Source organism: Pseudophryne corroboree, chromosome 1 (genome assembly GCF_028390025.1).
Source record: "Pseudophryne corroboree isolate aPseCor3 chromosome 1, aPseCor3.hap2, whole genome shotgun sequence".
In the NCBI taxonomy this organism is placed as follows: domain Eukaryota; kingdom Metazoa; phylum Chordata; class Amphibia; order Anura; family Myobatrachidae; genus Pseudophryne; species Pseudophryne corroboree.
In genome coordinates, this window is record NC_086444.1 from 1,052,353,691 (window position 1) to 1,052,366,649 (window position 12,959).

The 12,959-nt window shown below is 41.6% G+C and overlaps 1 protein-coding gene across 1 annotated transcript in view; it reads left to right on the forward strand.

Annotated features, from left to right (window-relative positions):
* SGCZ (sarcoglycan zeta) overlaps window positions 1-12,959 on the forward strand; it is a 1,577,608-nt gene that overhangs the window by 1,212,356 nt on the left and 352,293 nt on the right. Inside the window, exon 5 of the mRNA XM_063920867.1 lies at window positions 12,738-12,839. Coding sequence (XP_063776937.1) covers window positions 12,738-12,839 — 102 coding nt within the window. The remainder of the gene's footprint in view (window positions 1-12,737; window positions 12,840-12,959) is intronic.

Genomic DNA, 12,959 nt, shown 5'->3' on the forward strand with positions numbered 1-12,959 from the left:
AGTTTCCGGGCAAATCAGAAAGACATACTGTATCAGGCATATTGCTCAGTGTGTATGCCCAATATGCAGATGCCTGCAGCCGCTAGTGATGTCGCCCAGTCTGCCCTGCTGCATGGATTACTGGTTGATAACACTAGCAAGCTTGTTCTATGACATATTGCTCCATCCTTCATACTTCGTTCTGGTGTTTACCCAGGATCCAATATGTATCAGCTGGGGTCACATCACTCAGTGTGTACCCAGCTTTTGGGGAGCAATGAGTGAGGTTATACACAGTTTCTCCTACTCCAGTAACCCTCAGTACAGTGGATTGCCATTATATCATAGTGGTAACCCATTTGCTCCTTTAATATAAAGGCATTAAATGCTCCAAAGAGATGATATTGGTCTGCCTGTTGCAGAATAAAACTCAGATAAGCAATACAGACCAACAGTAGAGCCTAGCAAGTGCTTGCCAACAACTGGCTTTCTGGGAACTTCAGGTCATTTGGAGAAATGTGTCTGATATGTACATCCAATTTAAATCTATACTACAGATTTAAAATAATTAATTGAAGACATATTCTCTATAGTCCATATACAATTGATTTATTGGCAGCATATTAGTTTAATAGGCTTCACGGTCGTAAATTAGCAACCTCCATCTTTCTTATTGGTCTGAATAAATTAAAGCCATGCATGCATATTATAGATCCGTGAATAATTGAATTAATTCATTCATTCATTCATTCATTCATTCATTCATTCATTCATTCATTCATGACTTATGTTGATAACCAAATTACTCAATATTTATTGCGTTCTGATTTAAAGTTATGGATAGGCAAATAAGTAATAGCATTATGTAGAGTGAGTTGTGGTGTGTGTTTAAGGTCTATTGAAAAATTATTCCAAAATTTAAGTTTATGATTTAATATGGAGGATTTTATTTTTTTTTGACAAGTGAAGTACTCAAGTCCTTTTTCCAATTTGTACATAAGTAAATGGACAAATAGATAGATGAGTAGATAGATAGATAGATAGATAGATAGATAGATAGATAGATAGATAGATAGATAGATAGATAGACAGACAGATAGATAGATGTATATAGATAGATTTTCATTATTGTAAATTAAATTATAATGTAATTAATACGTTCTTCATATGGAAATACTACAGCTGAAACACAAAACAGACATATGTTAAACGTTGACATGAGATGCATCTATTCCTGCCATGATAAATGGATATAACTTATACATTTACATAATGACTGCAATCTCAGCAACTGCTGAATATGAACTCTAATTTCACTTTCAAAGTAGTTGGTTCTGCCCTGTGTATAAGTACAAAAGCATTTTCTGTGATGTTTAGTTATAGAAATGCGAGTTTAAAACTTGAGCTATACATTTATATTATTGTTACTTTTAGTTACACCTATAGCTCAATAATCTAAATTATGAATAATATTTTACTAATACTCAGCAATGTTTCTAGTATAATATATTTTCATATCACAACAGTATGATGGGAAAAAAAGAGCACATGTATACTGGGGATTTGTGTCTTTATTAATTGAACAGTCAAAACCCATTATTCAGTAGGACATTTTTAATAAAGTCTTTGTGTTATATGTCCTTGCGCTAGATATTTCACTTCCCAACTGGCCATTTTTGAAATGTTGAATATGCAAATGTAATGTCGTTAATAAGAAGCAAGGTGCTGTACTTAACAAACCAGCAAATTGATTGATGCACTTTTGAGCTTATAGTTTAAACAAGATAATTAAGTTACTAACCAAATATTTTTTGTGTTCTGCATTTAAGACTTGCGGTAAGACATGCAAGCATGACACTCCTTGCCTCATAGTAATTATGTTGTTTGCACTAATGTATAGCTTTTAAAAAATAATGAATTGTGCTGATTTTAAAAAAGATTGTTAAAATAACTTGTCAACATTTCCCTTATTTTTGTTCAATAATAATATTTACACAACAAAAGACTGGAACACATGATAACTATGGATTATAGTTATTTTAATTATGATTAATTTTGTTATTTTGTACTAGTGATAGTTTTATACATACACTGCTGGTAAAGATATACAAAATAAAACATATTTCAGGACAGTAATGCAGACCAATGCAATATCAATGAGTTACCAAATGAAGACATAGGGGAACATTTATCAAAGCTTGGCGATAACGAAAGTGGGGAAATATAAAGGGGGTCTATTCCTGAAGCAGTGAAAAGAGTGGAGAAGTGAGCCTGTGGAGAAGTTGCCCATGGCAACCAATCAGCTGCTCCGTACAATTGTATATTATGCAAATTATAAATGTTACTTCAATGCTGATTGGTTGCCATGGGCAACTTCTCCACTGGCTCAATACTCCACACTTTTCACTGCTTCATGAATAGACCCCAAAGTACCAACCAATCAGCTCCTAACTGTCATTTTTCAAACACAGACATGTAAAATAAGATAGAAGCTGACTGGTTGGTACTTCATTTCTCTCCAGGGGCCAGATGTATTAATATGGGAGAAGTGATAAAGCAGTGATAAGTGCAAGGTGATAACGCACCAGCCAATCAGCTTCTGTCAATTTACATATAGGAGCTGATTGGCTGGTGCGTTACCACCTTTCACTTATCACTGCTTTATCACTTCTCCAGGCTTAATACATCTGCCCCCAAGTTTTGATAAATCTCCCCCACAATAAGAATTATTACTTTTGAGGATACTGCAATCCAGGAATGTGATGCTGTAAATTGTCCAGTTCAGCAAAGTTCCCCAACTGCAGTGCTTTTTTCACATGTTGTCTAACTCCTGGAAAATTCGTCCATAGAGACTGAATACCTGCACAATCTGACATGTAGAATTGCTTCATGACAGAATCAGGACAAATAATACAGCAACATCTAGTATATAATAAAACAAGTACTATACTAACTATGGACAGTATGAGCCTGAATAGATAATGCTTGCTAAGTCTGCTCGACAGCTCGGAATTTCAGTACAACGCTAATTAATTTGTCCTAATATGTAGGACATGAGACCTTTCACCCTTTACACACTACATCATGCAATGCTTGACTACTTAATTCTAGTTTCCATAGTTAATATTAAAGTGAAAAATCCCAGATTAAATTCAATAAGTAACATTTTATTAATGTCAAGTAGCATGTGTGTAGCGTGAAATTTACATATAGTCAAGTTCTGCAGTCTCCAGCATTTTCACTTTTGCACTTCAGCATCTAATAGAATATGCTTCTGGGCTAATCCTGTAAAATGTACATAAAATGTCCTGAATAATTTATGTTTTTATGTTAAATACCAAGTAAAGCCTCTATTTAACATTAATATATGTGTTTATACATAAATAAATACGTCTGTCTCTATTTCCCCCTTTGCAGCACATTGCCTTGTTAGGAGGGTTATTGGCAAAAGAAAAATGAGTAAAACTGATTGTGCGGATAATAATGTCAAGAAAATAAATAACAAATATGCAGTGTATATATATATATATATATATTAGAGATGAGCGCCTGAAATTTTTCGGGTTTTGTGTTTTGGTTTTGGGTTCGGTTCCGCGGCCGTGTTTTGGGTTCGAACGCGTTTTGGCAAAACCTCACCGAATTTTTTTTGTCGGATTCGGGTGTGTTTTGGATTCGGGTGTTTTTTACAAAAAACACTAAAAAACAGCTTAAATCATAGAATTTGGGGGTCATTTTGATCCCAAAGTATTATTAACCTCAAAAACCATAATTTACACTCATTTTCAGTCTATTCTGAATACCTCACACCTCACAATATTATTTTTAGTCCTAAAATTTGCACCGAGGTCGCTGTGTGAGTAAGATAAGCGACCCTAGTGGCCGACACAAACACCGGGCCCATCTAGGAGTGGCACTGCAGTGTCACGCAGGATGGCCCTTCCAAAAAACCCTCCCCAAACAGCACATGACGCAAAGAAAAAAAGAGGCGCAATGAGGTAGCTGTGTGAGTAAGATTAGCGACCCTAGTGGCCGACACAAACACCGGGCCCATCTAGGAGTGGCACTGCAGTGTCACGCAGGATGTCCCTTCCAAAAAACCCTCCCCAATCAGCACATGATGAAAAAGAAAAAGAAAAGAAAAAAGAGGTGCAAGATGGAATTGTCCTTGGGCCCTCCCACCCACCCTTATGTTGTATAAACAAAACAGGACATGCACACTTTAACCAACCCATCATTTCAGTGACAGGGTCTGCCACACGACTGTGACTGATATGACGGGTTGGTTTGGACCCCCCCCAAAAAAGAAGCAATTAATCTCTCCTTGCACAAACTGGCTCTACAGAGGCAAGATGTCCACCTCATCTTCACCCTCCGATATATCACCGTGTACATCCCCCTCCTCACAGATTATCAATTCGTCCCCACTGGAATCCACCATCTCAGCTCCCTGTGTACTTTGTGGAGGCAATTGCTGCTGGTCAATGTCTCCGCGGAGGAATTGATTATAATTCATTTTAATGAACATCATCTTCTCCACATTTTCTGGATGTAACCTCGTACGCCGATTGCTGACAAGGTGAGCGGCGGCACTAAACACTCTTTCGGAGTACACACTTGTGGGAGGGCAACTTAGGTAGAATAAAGCCAGTTTGTGCAAGGGCCTCCAAATTGCCTCTTTTTCCTGCCAGTATAAGTACGGACTGTGTGACGTGCCAACTTGGATGCGGTCACTCATATAATCCTCCACCATTCTATCAATGTTGAGAGAATCATATGCAGTGACAGTAGACGACATGTCCGTAATCGTTGTCAGGTCCTTCAGTCCGGACCAGATGTCAGCATCAGCAGTCGCTCCAGACTGCCCTGCATCACCGCCAGCGGGTGGGCTCGGAATTCTGAGCCTTTTCCTCGCACCCCCAGTTGCGGGAGAATGTGAAGGAGGAGATGTTGACAGGTCGCGTTCCGCTTGACTTGACAATTTTGTCACCAGCAGGTCTTTCAACCCCAGCAGACTTGTGTCTGCCGGAAAGAGAGATCCAAGGTAGGCTTTAAATCTAGGATCGAGCACGGTGGCCAAAATGTAGTGCTCTGATTTCAACAGATTGACCACCCGTGAATCCTTGTTAAGCGAATTAAGGGCTGCATCCACAAGTCCCACATGCCTAGCGGAATCGCTCCCTTTTAGCTCCTTCTTCAATGCCTCCAGCTTCTTCTGCAAAAGCCTGATGAGGGGAATGACCTGACTCAGGCTGGCAGTGTCTGAACTGACTTCATGTGTGGCAAGTTCAAAGGGCATCAGAACCTTGCACAACGTTGAAATCATTCTCCACTGCACTTGAGACAGGTGCATTCCACCTCCTATATCGTGCTCAATTGTATAGGCTTGAATGGCCTTTTGCTGCTCCTCCAACCTCTGAAGCATATAGAGGGTTGAATTCCACCTCGTTACCACTTCTTGCTTCAGATGATGGCAGGGCAGGTTCAGTAGTTTTTGGTGGTGCTCCAGTCTTCTGTACGTGGTGCCTGTACGCCGAAAGTGTCCCGCAATTCTTCTGGCCACCGACAGCATCTCTTGCACGCCCCTGTCGTTTTTTAAAAAATTCTGCACCACCAAATTCAAGGTATGTGCAAAACATGGGACGTGCTGGAATTTGCCCATATTTAATGCACACACAATATTGCTGGCGTTGTCCGATGCCACAAATCCACAGGAGAGTCCAATTGGGGTAAGCCATTCCGCGATGATCTTCCTCAGTTGCCGTAAGAGGTTTTCAGCTGTGTGCGTATTCTGGAAAGCGGTGATACAAAGCGTAGCCTGCCTAGGAAAGAGTTGGCGTTTGCGAGATGCTGCTACTGGTGCCGCCGCTGCTGTTCTTGCGGCGGGAGTCCATACATCTACCCAGTGGGCTGTCACAGTCATATAGTCCTGACCCTGCCCTGCTCCACTTGTCCACATGTCCGTGGTTAAGTGGACATTGGGTACAACTGCATTTTTTAGGACACTGGTGAGTCTTTTTCTGACGTCCGTGTACATTCTCGGTATCGCCTGCCTAGAGAAGTGGAACCTAGATGGTATTTGGTAACGGGGGCACACTGCCTCAATAAATTGTCTAGTTCCCTGTGAACTAACGGCGGATACCGGACGCACGTCTAACACCAGCATAGTTGTCAAGGCCTCAGTTATCCGCTTTGCAGTAGGATGACTGCTGTGATATTTCATCTTCCTCGCAAAGGACTGTTGAACAGTCAATTGCTTACTGGAAGTAGTACAAGTGGGCTTACGACTTCCCCTCTGGGATGACCATCGACTCCCAGCGGCAACAACAGCAGCGCCAGCAGCAGTAGGCGTTACACGCAAGGATGCATCGGAGGAATCCCAGGCAGGAGAGGACTCGTCAGAATTGCCAGTGACATGGCCTGCAGGACTATTGGCATTCCTGGGGAAGGAGGAAATTGACACTGAGGGAGTTGGTGGGGTGGTTTGCGTGAGCTTGGTTACAAGAGGAAGGGATTTACTGGTCAGTGGACTGCTTCCGCTGTCACCCAAAGTTTTTGAACTTGTCACTGACTTATTATGAATGCGCTGCAGGTGACGTATAAGGGAGGATGTTCCGAGGTGGTTAACGTCCTTACCCCTACTTATTACAGCTTGACAAAGGGAACACACGGCTTGACACCTGTTGTCCGCATTTCTGGTGAAATACCTCCACACCGAAGAGCTGATTTTTTTGGTATTTTCACCTGGCATGTCAACGGCCATATTCCTCCCACGGACAACAGGTGTCTCCCCGGGTGCCTGACTTAAACAAACCACCTCACCATCAGAATCCTCCTGGTCAATTTCCTCCCCAGCGCCAGCAACACCCATATCCTCCTCATCCTGGTGTACTTCAACACTGACATCTTCAATCTGACTATCAGGAACTGGACTGCGGGTGCTCCTTCCAGCACTTGCAGGGGGCGTGCAAATGGTGGAAGGCGCATGCTCTTCACGTCCAGTGTTGGGAAGGTCAGACATCGCAACCGACACAATTGGACTCTCCTTGTGGATTTGGGATTTCGAAGAATGCACAGTTCTTTGCTGTGCTGCTTTTGCCAGCTTGAGTCTTTTCATTTTTCTAGCGAGAGGCTGAGTGCTTCCATCCTCATGTGAAGCTGAACCACTAGCCATGAACATAGGCCAGGGCCTCAGCCGTTCCTTGCCACTCCGTGTGGTAAATGGCATATTGGCAAGTTTACGCTTCTCCTCCGACAATTTTATTTTAGGTTTTGGAGTCCTTTTTTTTCTGATATTTGGTGTTTTGGATTTGACATGCTCTGTACTATGACATTGGGCATCGGCCTTGGCAGACGACGTTGCTGGCATTTCATCGTCTCGGCCATGACTAGTGGCAGCAGCTTCAGCACGAGGTGGAAGTGGATCTTGATCTTTCCCTAATTTTGGAACCTCAACATTTTTGTTCTCCATATTTTAATAGGCACAACTAAAAGGCACCTCAGGTAAACAATGGAGATGGATACTAGTATACAATTATGGACTGCCTGCCGACTGCAGACACAGAGGTAGCCACAGCCGTGAACTACCGTACTGTACTGTGTCTGCAGCTAATATAGACTGGTTGATAAAGAGAAGATGTCTATGTAACTATGTATGTATAAAGAAGACTGAAAAAAATCCACGGTTAGGTGGTATACAATTATGGACGGACTGCCTGCCGAGTGCAGACACAGAGGTAGCCACAGCCGTGAACTACCGTACTGTACTGTGTCTGCAGCTAATATAGACTGGTTGATAAAGAGAAGATGTCTATGTAACTATGTATGTATAAAGAAGAATGAAAAAAAACCACGGTTAGGTGGTATACAATTATGGACGGACTGCCTGCCGAGTGCAGACACAGAGGTAGCCACAGCCGTGAACTACCGTACTGTACTGTGTCTGCAGCTAATATAGACTGGTTGATAAAGAGAAGATGTCTATGTAACTATGTATGTATAAAGAAGAATGAAAAAAATCCACGGTTAGGTGGTATTACAATTATGGACGGACTGCCTGCCGAGTGCAGAGACACAGAGGTAGCCACAGCCGTGAACTACCGTACTGTGTCTGCTGCGACTGGATGATAAATGATATAAAAAATATATATATATCACTACTGCAGCCGGACAGGTATATATTATATATTATATAATGACGGACCTGCTGGACACTGTCTGTCAGCAGAATGAGTTTTATTTTTATAGAATAAAAAAAACAAAAACACACAAGTGAAGTCACACGACGAGTGTTTAACTTTTTCAGGCAATCACAATATAAGTATACTACTAACTATACTGGAGGTCAGTGTGGTCAGGTCACTGGTCAGTCACACTGGCAGTGGCACTCCTGCAGCAAAAGTGTGCACTGTTTAATTTTAATATAATATGTACTCCTGGCTCCTGCTATAACCTATAACTGGCACTGCAGTAGTGCTCCCCAGTCTCCCCCACAATTATAAGCTGTGTGAGCTGAGCAGTCAGACAGATATATAATATATATAGATGATGCAGCACACTGGCCTGAGCCTGAGCAGTGCACACAGATATGGTATGTGACTGACTGAGTCACTGTGTGTATCGCTTTTTTCAGGCAGAGAACGGATATATTAAATAAACTGCACTGTGTGTCTGGTGGTCACTCACTATATAATATATTATGTACTCCTGGCTCCTGCTATAACCTATAACTGGCACTGCAGTAGTGCTCCCCAGTCTCCCCCACAATTATAAGCTGTGTGAGCTGAGCAGTCAGACAGATATATATAATATTATATATAGATAATAGATGATGCAGCACACTGGCCTGAGCCTGAGCAGTGCACACAGATATGGTATGTGACTGACTGAGTCACTGTGTGTATCTCTTTTTTCAGGCAGAGAACGGATATATTAAATAAACTGCACTGTGTGTCTGGTGGTCACTCACTATATAATATATTATGTACTCCTGGCTCCTGCTATAACCTATAACTGGCACTGCAGTAGTGCTCCCCAGTCTCCCCCACAATTATAAGCTGTGTGAGCTGAGCAGTCAGACAGATATATATAATATTATATATAGATAATAGATTATGCAGCACACTGGCCTGAGCCTGAGCAGTGCACACAGATATGGTATGTGACTGACTGAGTCACTGTGTGTATCGCTTTTTTCAGGCAGAGAACGGATATATTAAATAAACTGCACTGTGTGTCTGGTGGTCACTCACTATATAATATATTATGTACTCCTGGCTCCTGCTATAACCTATAACTGGCACTGCAGTAGTGCTCCCCAGTCTCCCCCACAATTATAAGCTGTGTGAGCTGAGCAGTCAGACAGATATATATAATATTATATATAGATAATAGATGATGCAGCACACTGGCCTGAGCCTGAGCAGTGCACACAGATATGGTATGTGACTGAGTCACTGTGTGCTGTGTATCGCTTTTTTCAGGCAGAGAACGGATTATAAAGTAAACTGCACTGTCCTCACTAGTAAACTCTCTCCACTCAGTCTCTACACTTCTACAGTAACAGTACTCCTCCTAGTCAGCTCCAGTAAATCTCTCTCAGTCTCTTATAATCTAAATGGAGAGGACGCCAGCCACGTCCTCTCCCTATCAATCTCAATGCACGTGTGAAAATGGCGGCGACGCGCGGCTCCTTATGTAGAATCCGAGTCTCGCGATAGAATCCGAGCCTCGCGAGAATCCGACAGCGTCATGATGACGTTCGGGCGCGCTCGGGTTAACCGAGCAAGGCGGGAAGATCCGAGTCGCTCGGACCCGTGAAAAAAAACATGAAGTTCTGGCGGGTTCGGATTCAGAGAAACCGAACCCGCTCATCTCTAATATATATATATATATATAGGGAATTAATGGTTACGATAGGGTATATTATTGGGCACACCTTGAAAAGGGGCATCACCACTCAAACGTGGGGGGCAGGGGGTGGCCTTAAGACACAACCCCATTTCAAGAGAAAAAAAGACTGACATAGGCATCGATAAGAGAAAAAAAATAGACATTGATAGGAGAAAAAAATACACACATTCACTGTTAGGAGAAAAAAGACACACAAAGAGAAATCAATAGGAAAAAAACCCACACATAAGGGCACCAACAGGAAGAAACACAACAGATAGTGTACATATGCCTCACACTGGAAAAAGAGGAGATGAGGAGGGGAGCATGGAGCATAGCCAGGAGCAGCTATCAATTAATGGGGAGGAGAGCACAGAAAGAGTGACAATGAGGTGAGCCAGGAGAAGCAGCATCAGTCAAGGTAGAGGGATGGAACACAGAAGAAGTGATGAGGACTGCTCATTGAGGGGGGTGGTGACAGGCACCAGAGTTCCACCTATGGCACCCCACAACCACCCCTGTAATTCCCTTATAACTTACCTAATTCCCTTATAACTTACCTGTACCCCTCTCTTGCCATTCTACTATCCACCTGTCTCTCTGCTGCCATTCTCCTATAACCAGCCTGTTCACCTCTCCTGCAACTAGGTAATACTATAATTACCACATTGTAGTGACTTTGCTCCCGTGTCATACACATAGGATACTATGATGAGATGATCATTGGCTGTACTGTCAGCACTACATCTGTAAACAGTCTCCCTATATAATAGCTCTCACCCATCTGATAGACGCACCATGGACAATCACCAGCCTCCCACTCTCTCCCCCACCTCCTGCTGTACAGCTGCTCCTTGTTAGCAGCAACTCCTGGGTTAGTGAAAACGATGTGCTGGTATGCCATACCTGCACACTTCGACGAATATATATATATATATATATATATATATATATATACATGCTTGAAGCAGCACTCTAAATCTAGCCATCTCAACTTGCTCCGGTGCCCTTCTAGTTATATTTAGTACGTTGTTCTTTTGGGATCATTATTTTTCCAATTGTTGCTGCCATTTTTTTCTTACAAATCAATTGTAGTTCCCTAAGTGTTTGGCATCATGCTTTGAAGCAAAAGCTTTAAAATTGATAGCAAAAATATATAATCTGTGGAAGGTTCTTCAGATTTTCTAGCTCTTTGTATTTGGCATCAACATGCTCCTCTGGTTTGTGGAGGCATCATTAGGAAGGATAGAATATCGTGATGAGTGATCCATCAAAACGTACTGGTGAAAGTACCAAGGTGTTTTACAATCAGGAGCATATTGAACTCCGCTGTATGTATGATTGTAGGATGTCACAGCAGCTCATAAGGATATGGTTCTAAAGAAATTAGAGCAGCATCAGCTGTCTGTAGTGAAGTGGGAATGTACATCAATACATTACATTTTAACGGAATTATTATGGAACAGTCAGGCTAATGTAGAACGTAATCAGCCAGGGTAATGTACATGCATTTTGCCACCTGTGGTTATCTGAAAAATGAAATTTTGGGTTTAGTAGTCTACTGATCTGGTTGATGAAAAACACAAACCAAAACTCTTGAATGTAGTGTTAATAAAATGGAATCAACACATAGAAAATAGCAGGTGATAAACTTGTGAGGCTCTTATATGTGATAGGGGAGGGGATGTGATATTTTATATTTTAATCTTGCTTTTAATCTTGTTTGTAAAATTTTATCTTGTTTGTAAATTCAAAAATCAGATTAATCTGATGAAACAGGAAGAAAGATGCAGATGCACACTCCTAGCACTAAGAACACTGATAGTAAAAATAATTTAAATAAACCCTCACAATTAACATGGTGCATAATTGAAGTGTTTAGAACACATTTGCGCAAATATGTGGGCCTATGTACCGCGACCAGGTGTCTTCATCACATGGGTCCCTAACATTCCTAATACTATCACATTGATGGAATCTGATGAAATGTAAAGTTGTGTAAACACTAAGCGATATTTCGTATGATATATTGTTCCTAAAAGGATTGGAACAATATATCATACACATTGCATGGTGTGTACCCATGATCAGCCCATCTGATGTGCTACATGTTAGATGGGACAATCTCGCTGAAGACAACATGCAGTTACATGCAGAATGTAACAATACATTATGTGGCTCACGCTGTTGTACAGTATATTGTGCATTGTGTTTGGTGGCACAATGTATCATTACATTGTGGCTCTCTGTTGGCAGGGACATACATCATGTAGTATGTATCCAGCTTAAGACAAATATAAAGGTAAAATGAACATAATTAATTTTTGCCCATGTATGTGCAGTAACTTTCAAACTTGACAGAGTAGTCTGACTTTTCCAATCCAAGAAGAACTATAAATGCAAAATGTACAGTAACAAGACGAGAATGTTATTGACAAGTCTGAATACAGTAAAGTCATGGTATAGTCATTGCTTACTGTTGGCCTCATTGTTACCCCTGTCACATATCGGACCCGGGAAATTGCTGAGTCTAAAAGTCAGTAAATTCCTGGGTCTCAGCCCCACCCAGGTTAAGAACAGAGCCTGGGACCCAGGACTAAGTCTGCATTCACACATTCAGAAATCCTGGGTTGATGCTCGTTAATGTGCACCCACAGAGGGAGAATCACCTACCTCTCTGGTATTCTGGCAGTGGTTTTGTACCCCTATTGGGATTTTGGCGTCAGTATTGCAACCACCGGGATCCCAACCGGCGGTATGTTAAATGCATACCAATACCGGTATACGCAGAGAGCAGTATCATTTGTGCATTTGTGATATTACTATACAGGTACAGTCTGAGAGTTGTAATATACTGTTTTTGCCTACAGGATGGTATGGGGAATTTGCGAATTGTCAAGAAAGGAATACGACTGGAAGGAGTTTCTGAGTTTCTTCTTCCATTATATGTAAAAGAAATACAATCTCGAAAGGTAGGTTCCTGCTATTTTATGTTCCACACAAATGGCAGTATCATTAAAGACCGAGAAGATGTATACAACCTTCACAGCAAGATAAAGTGGAGAAGTTTCCCATAGCCACTATTCAGTTTC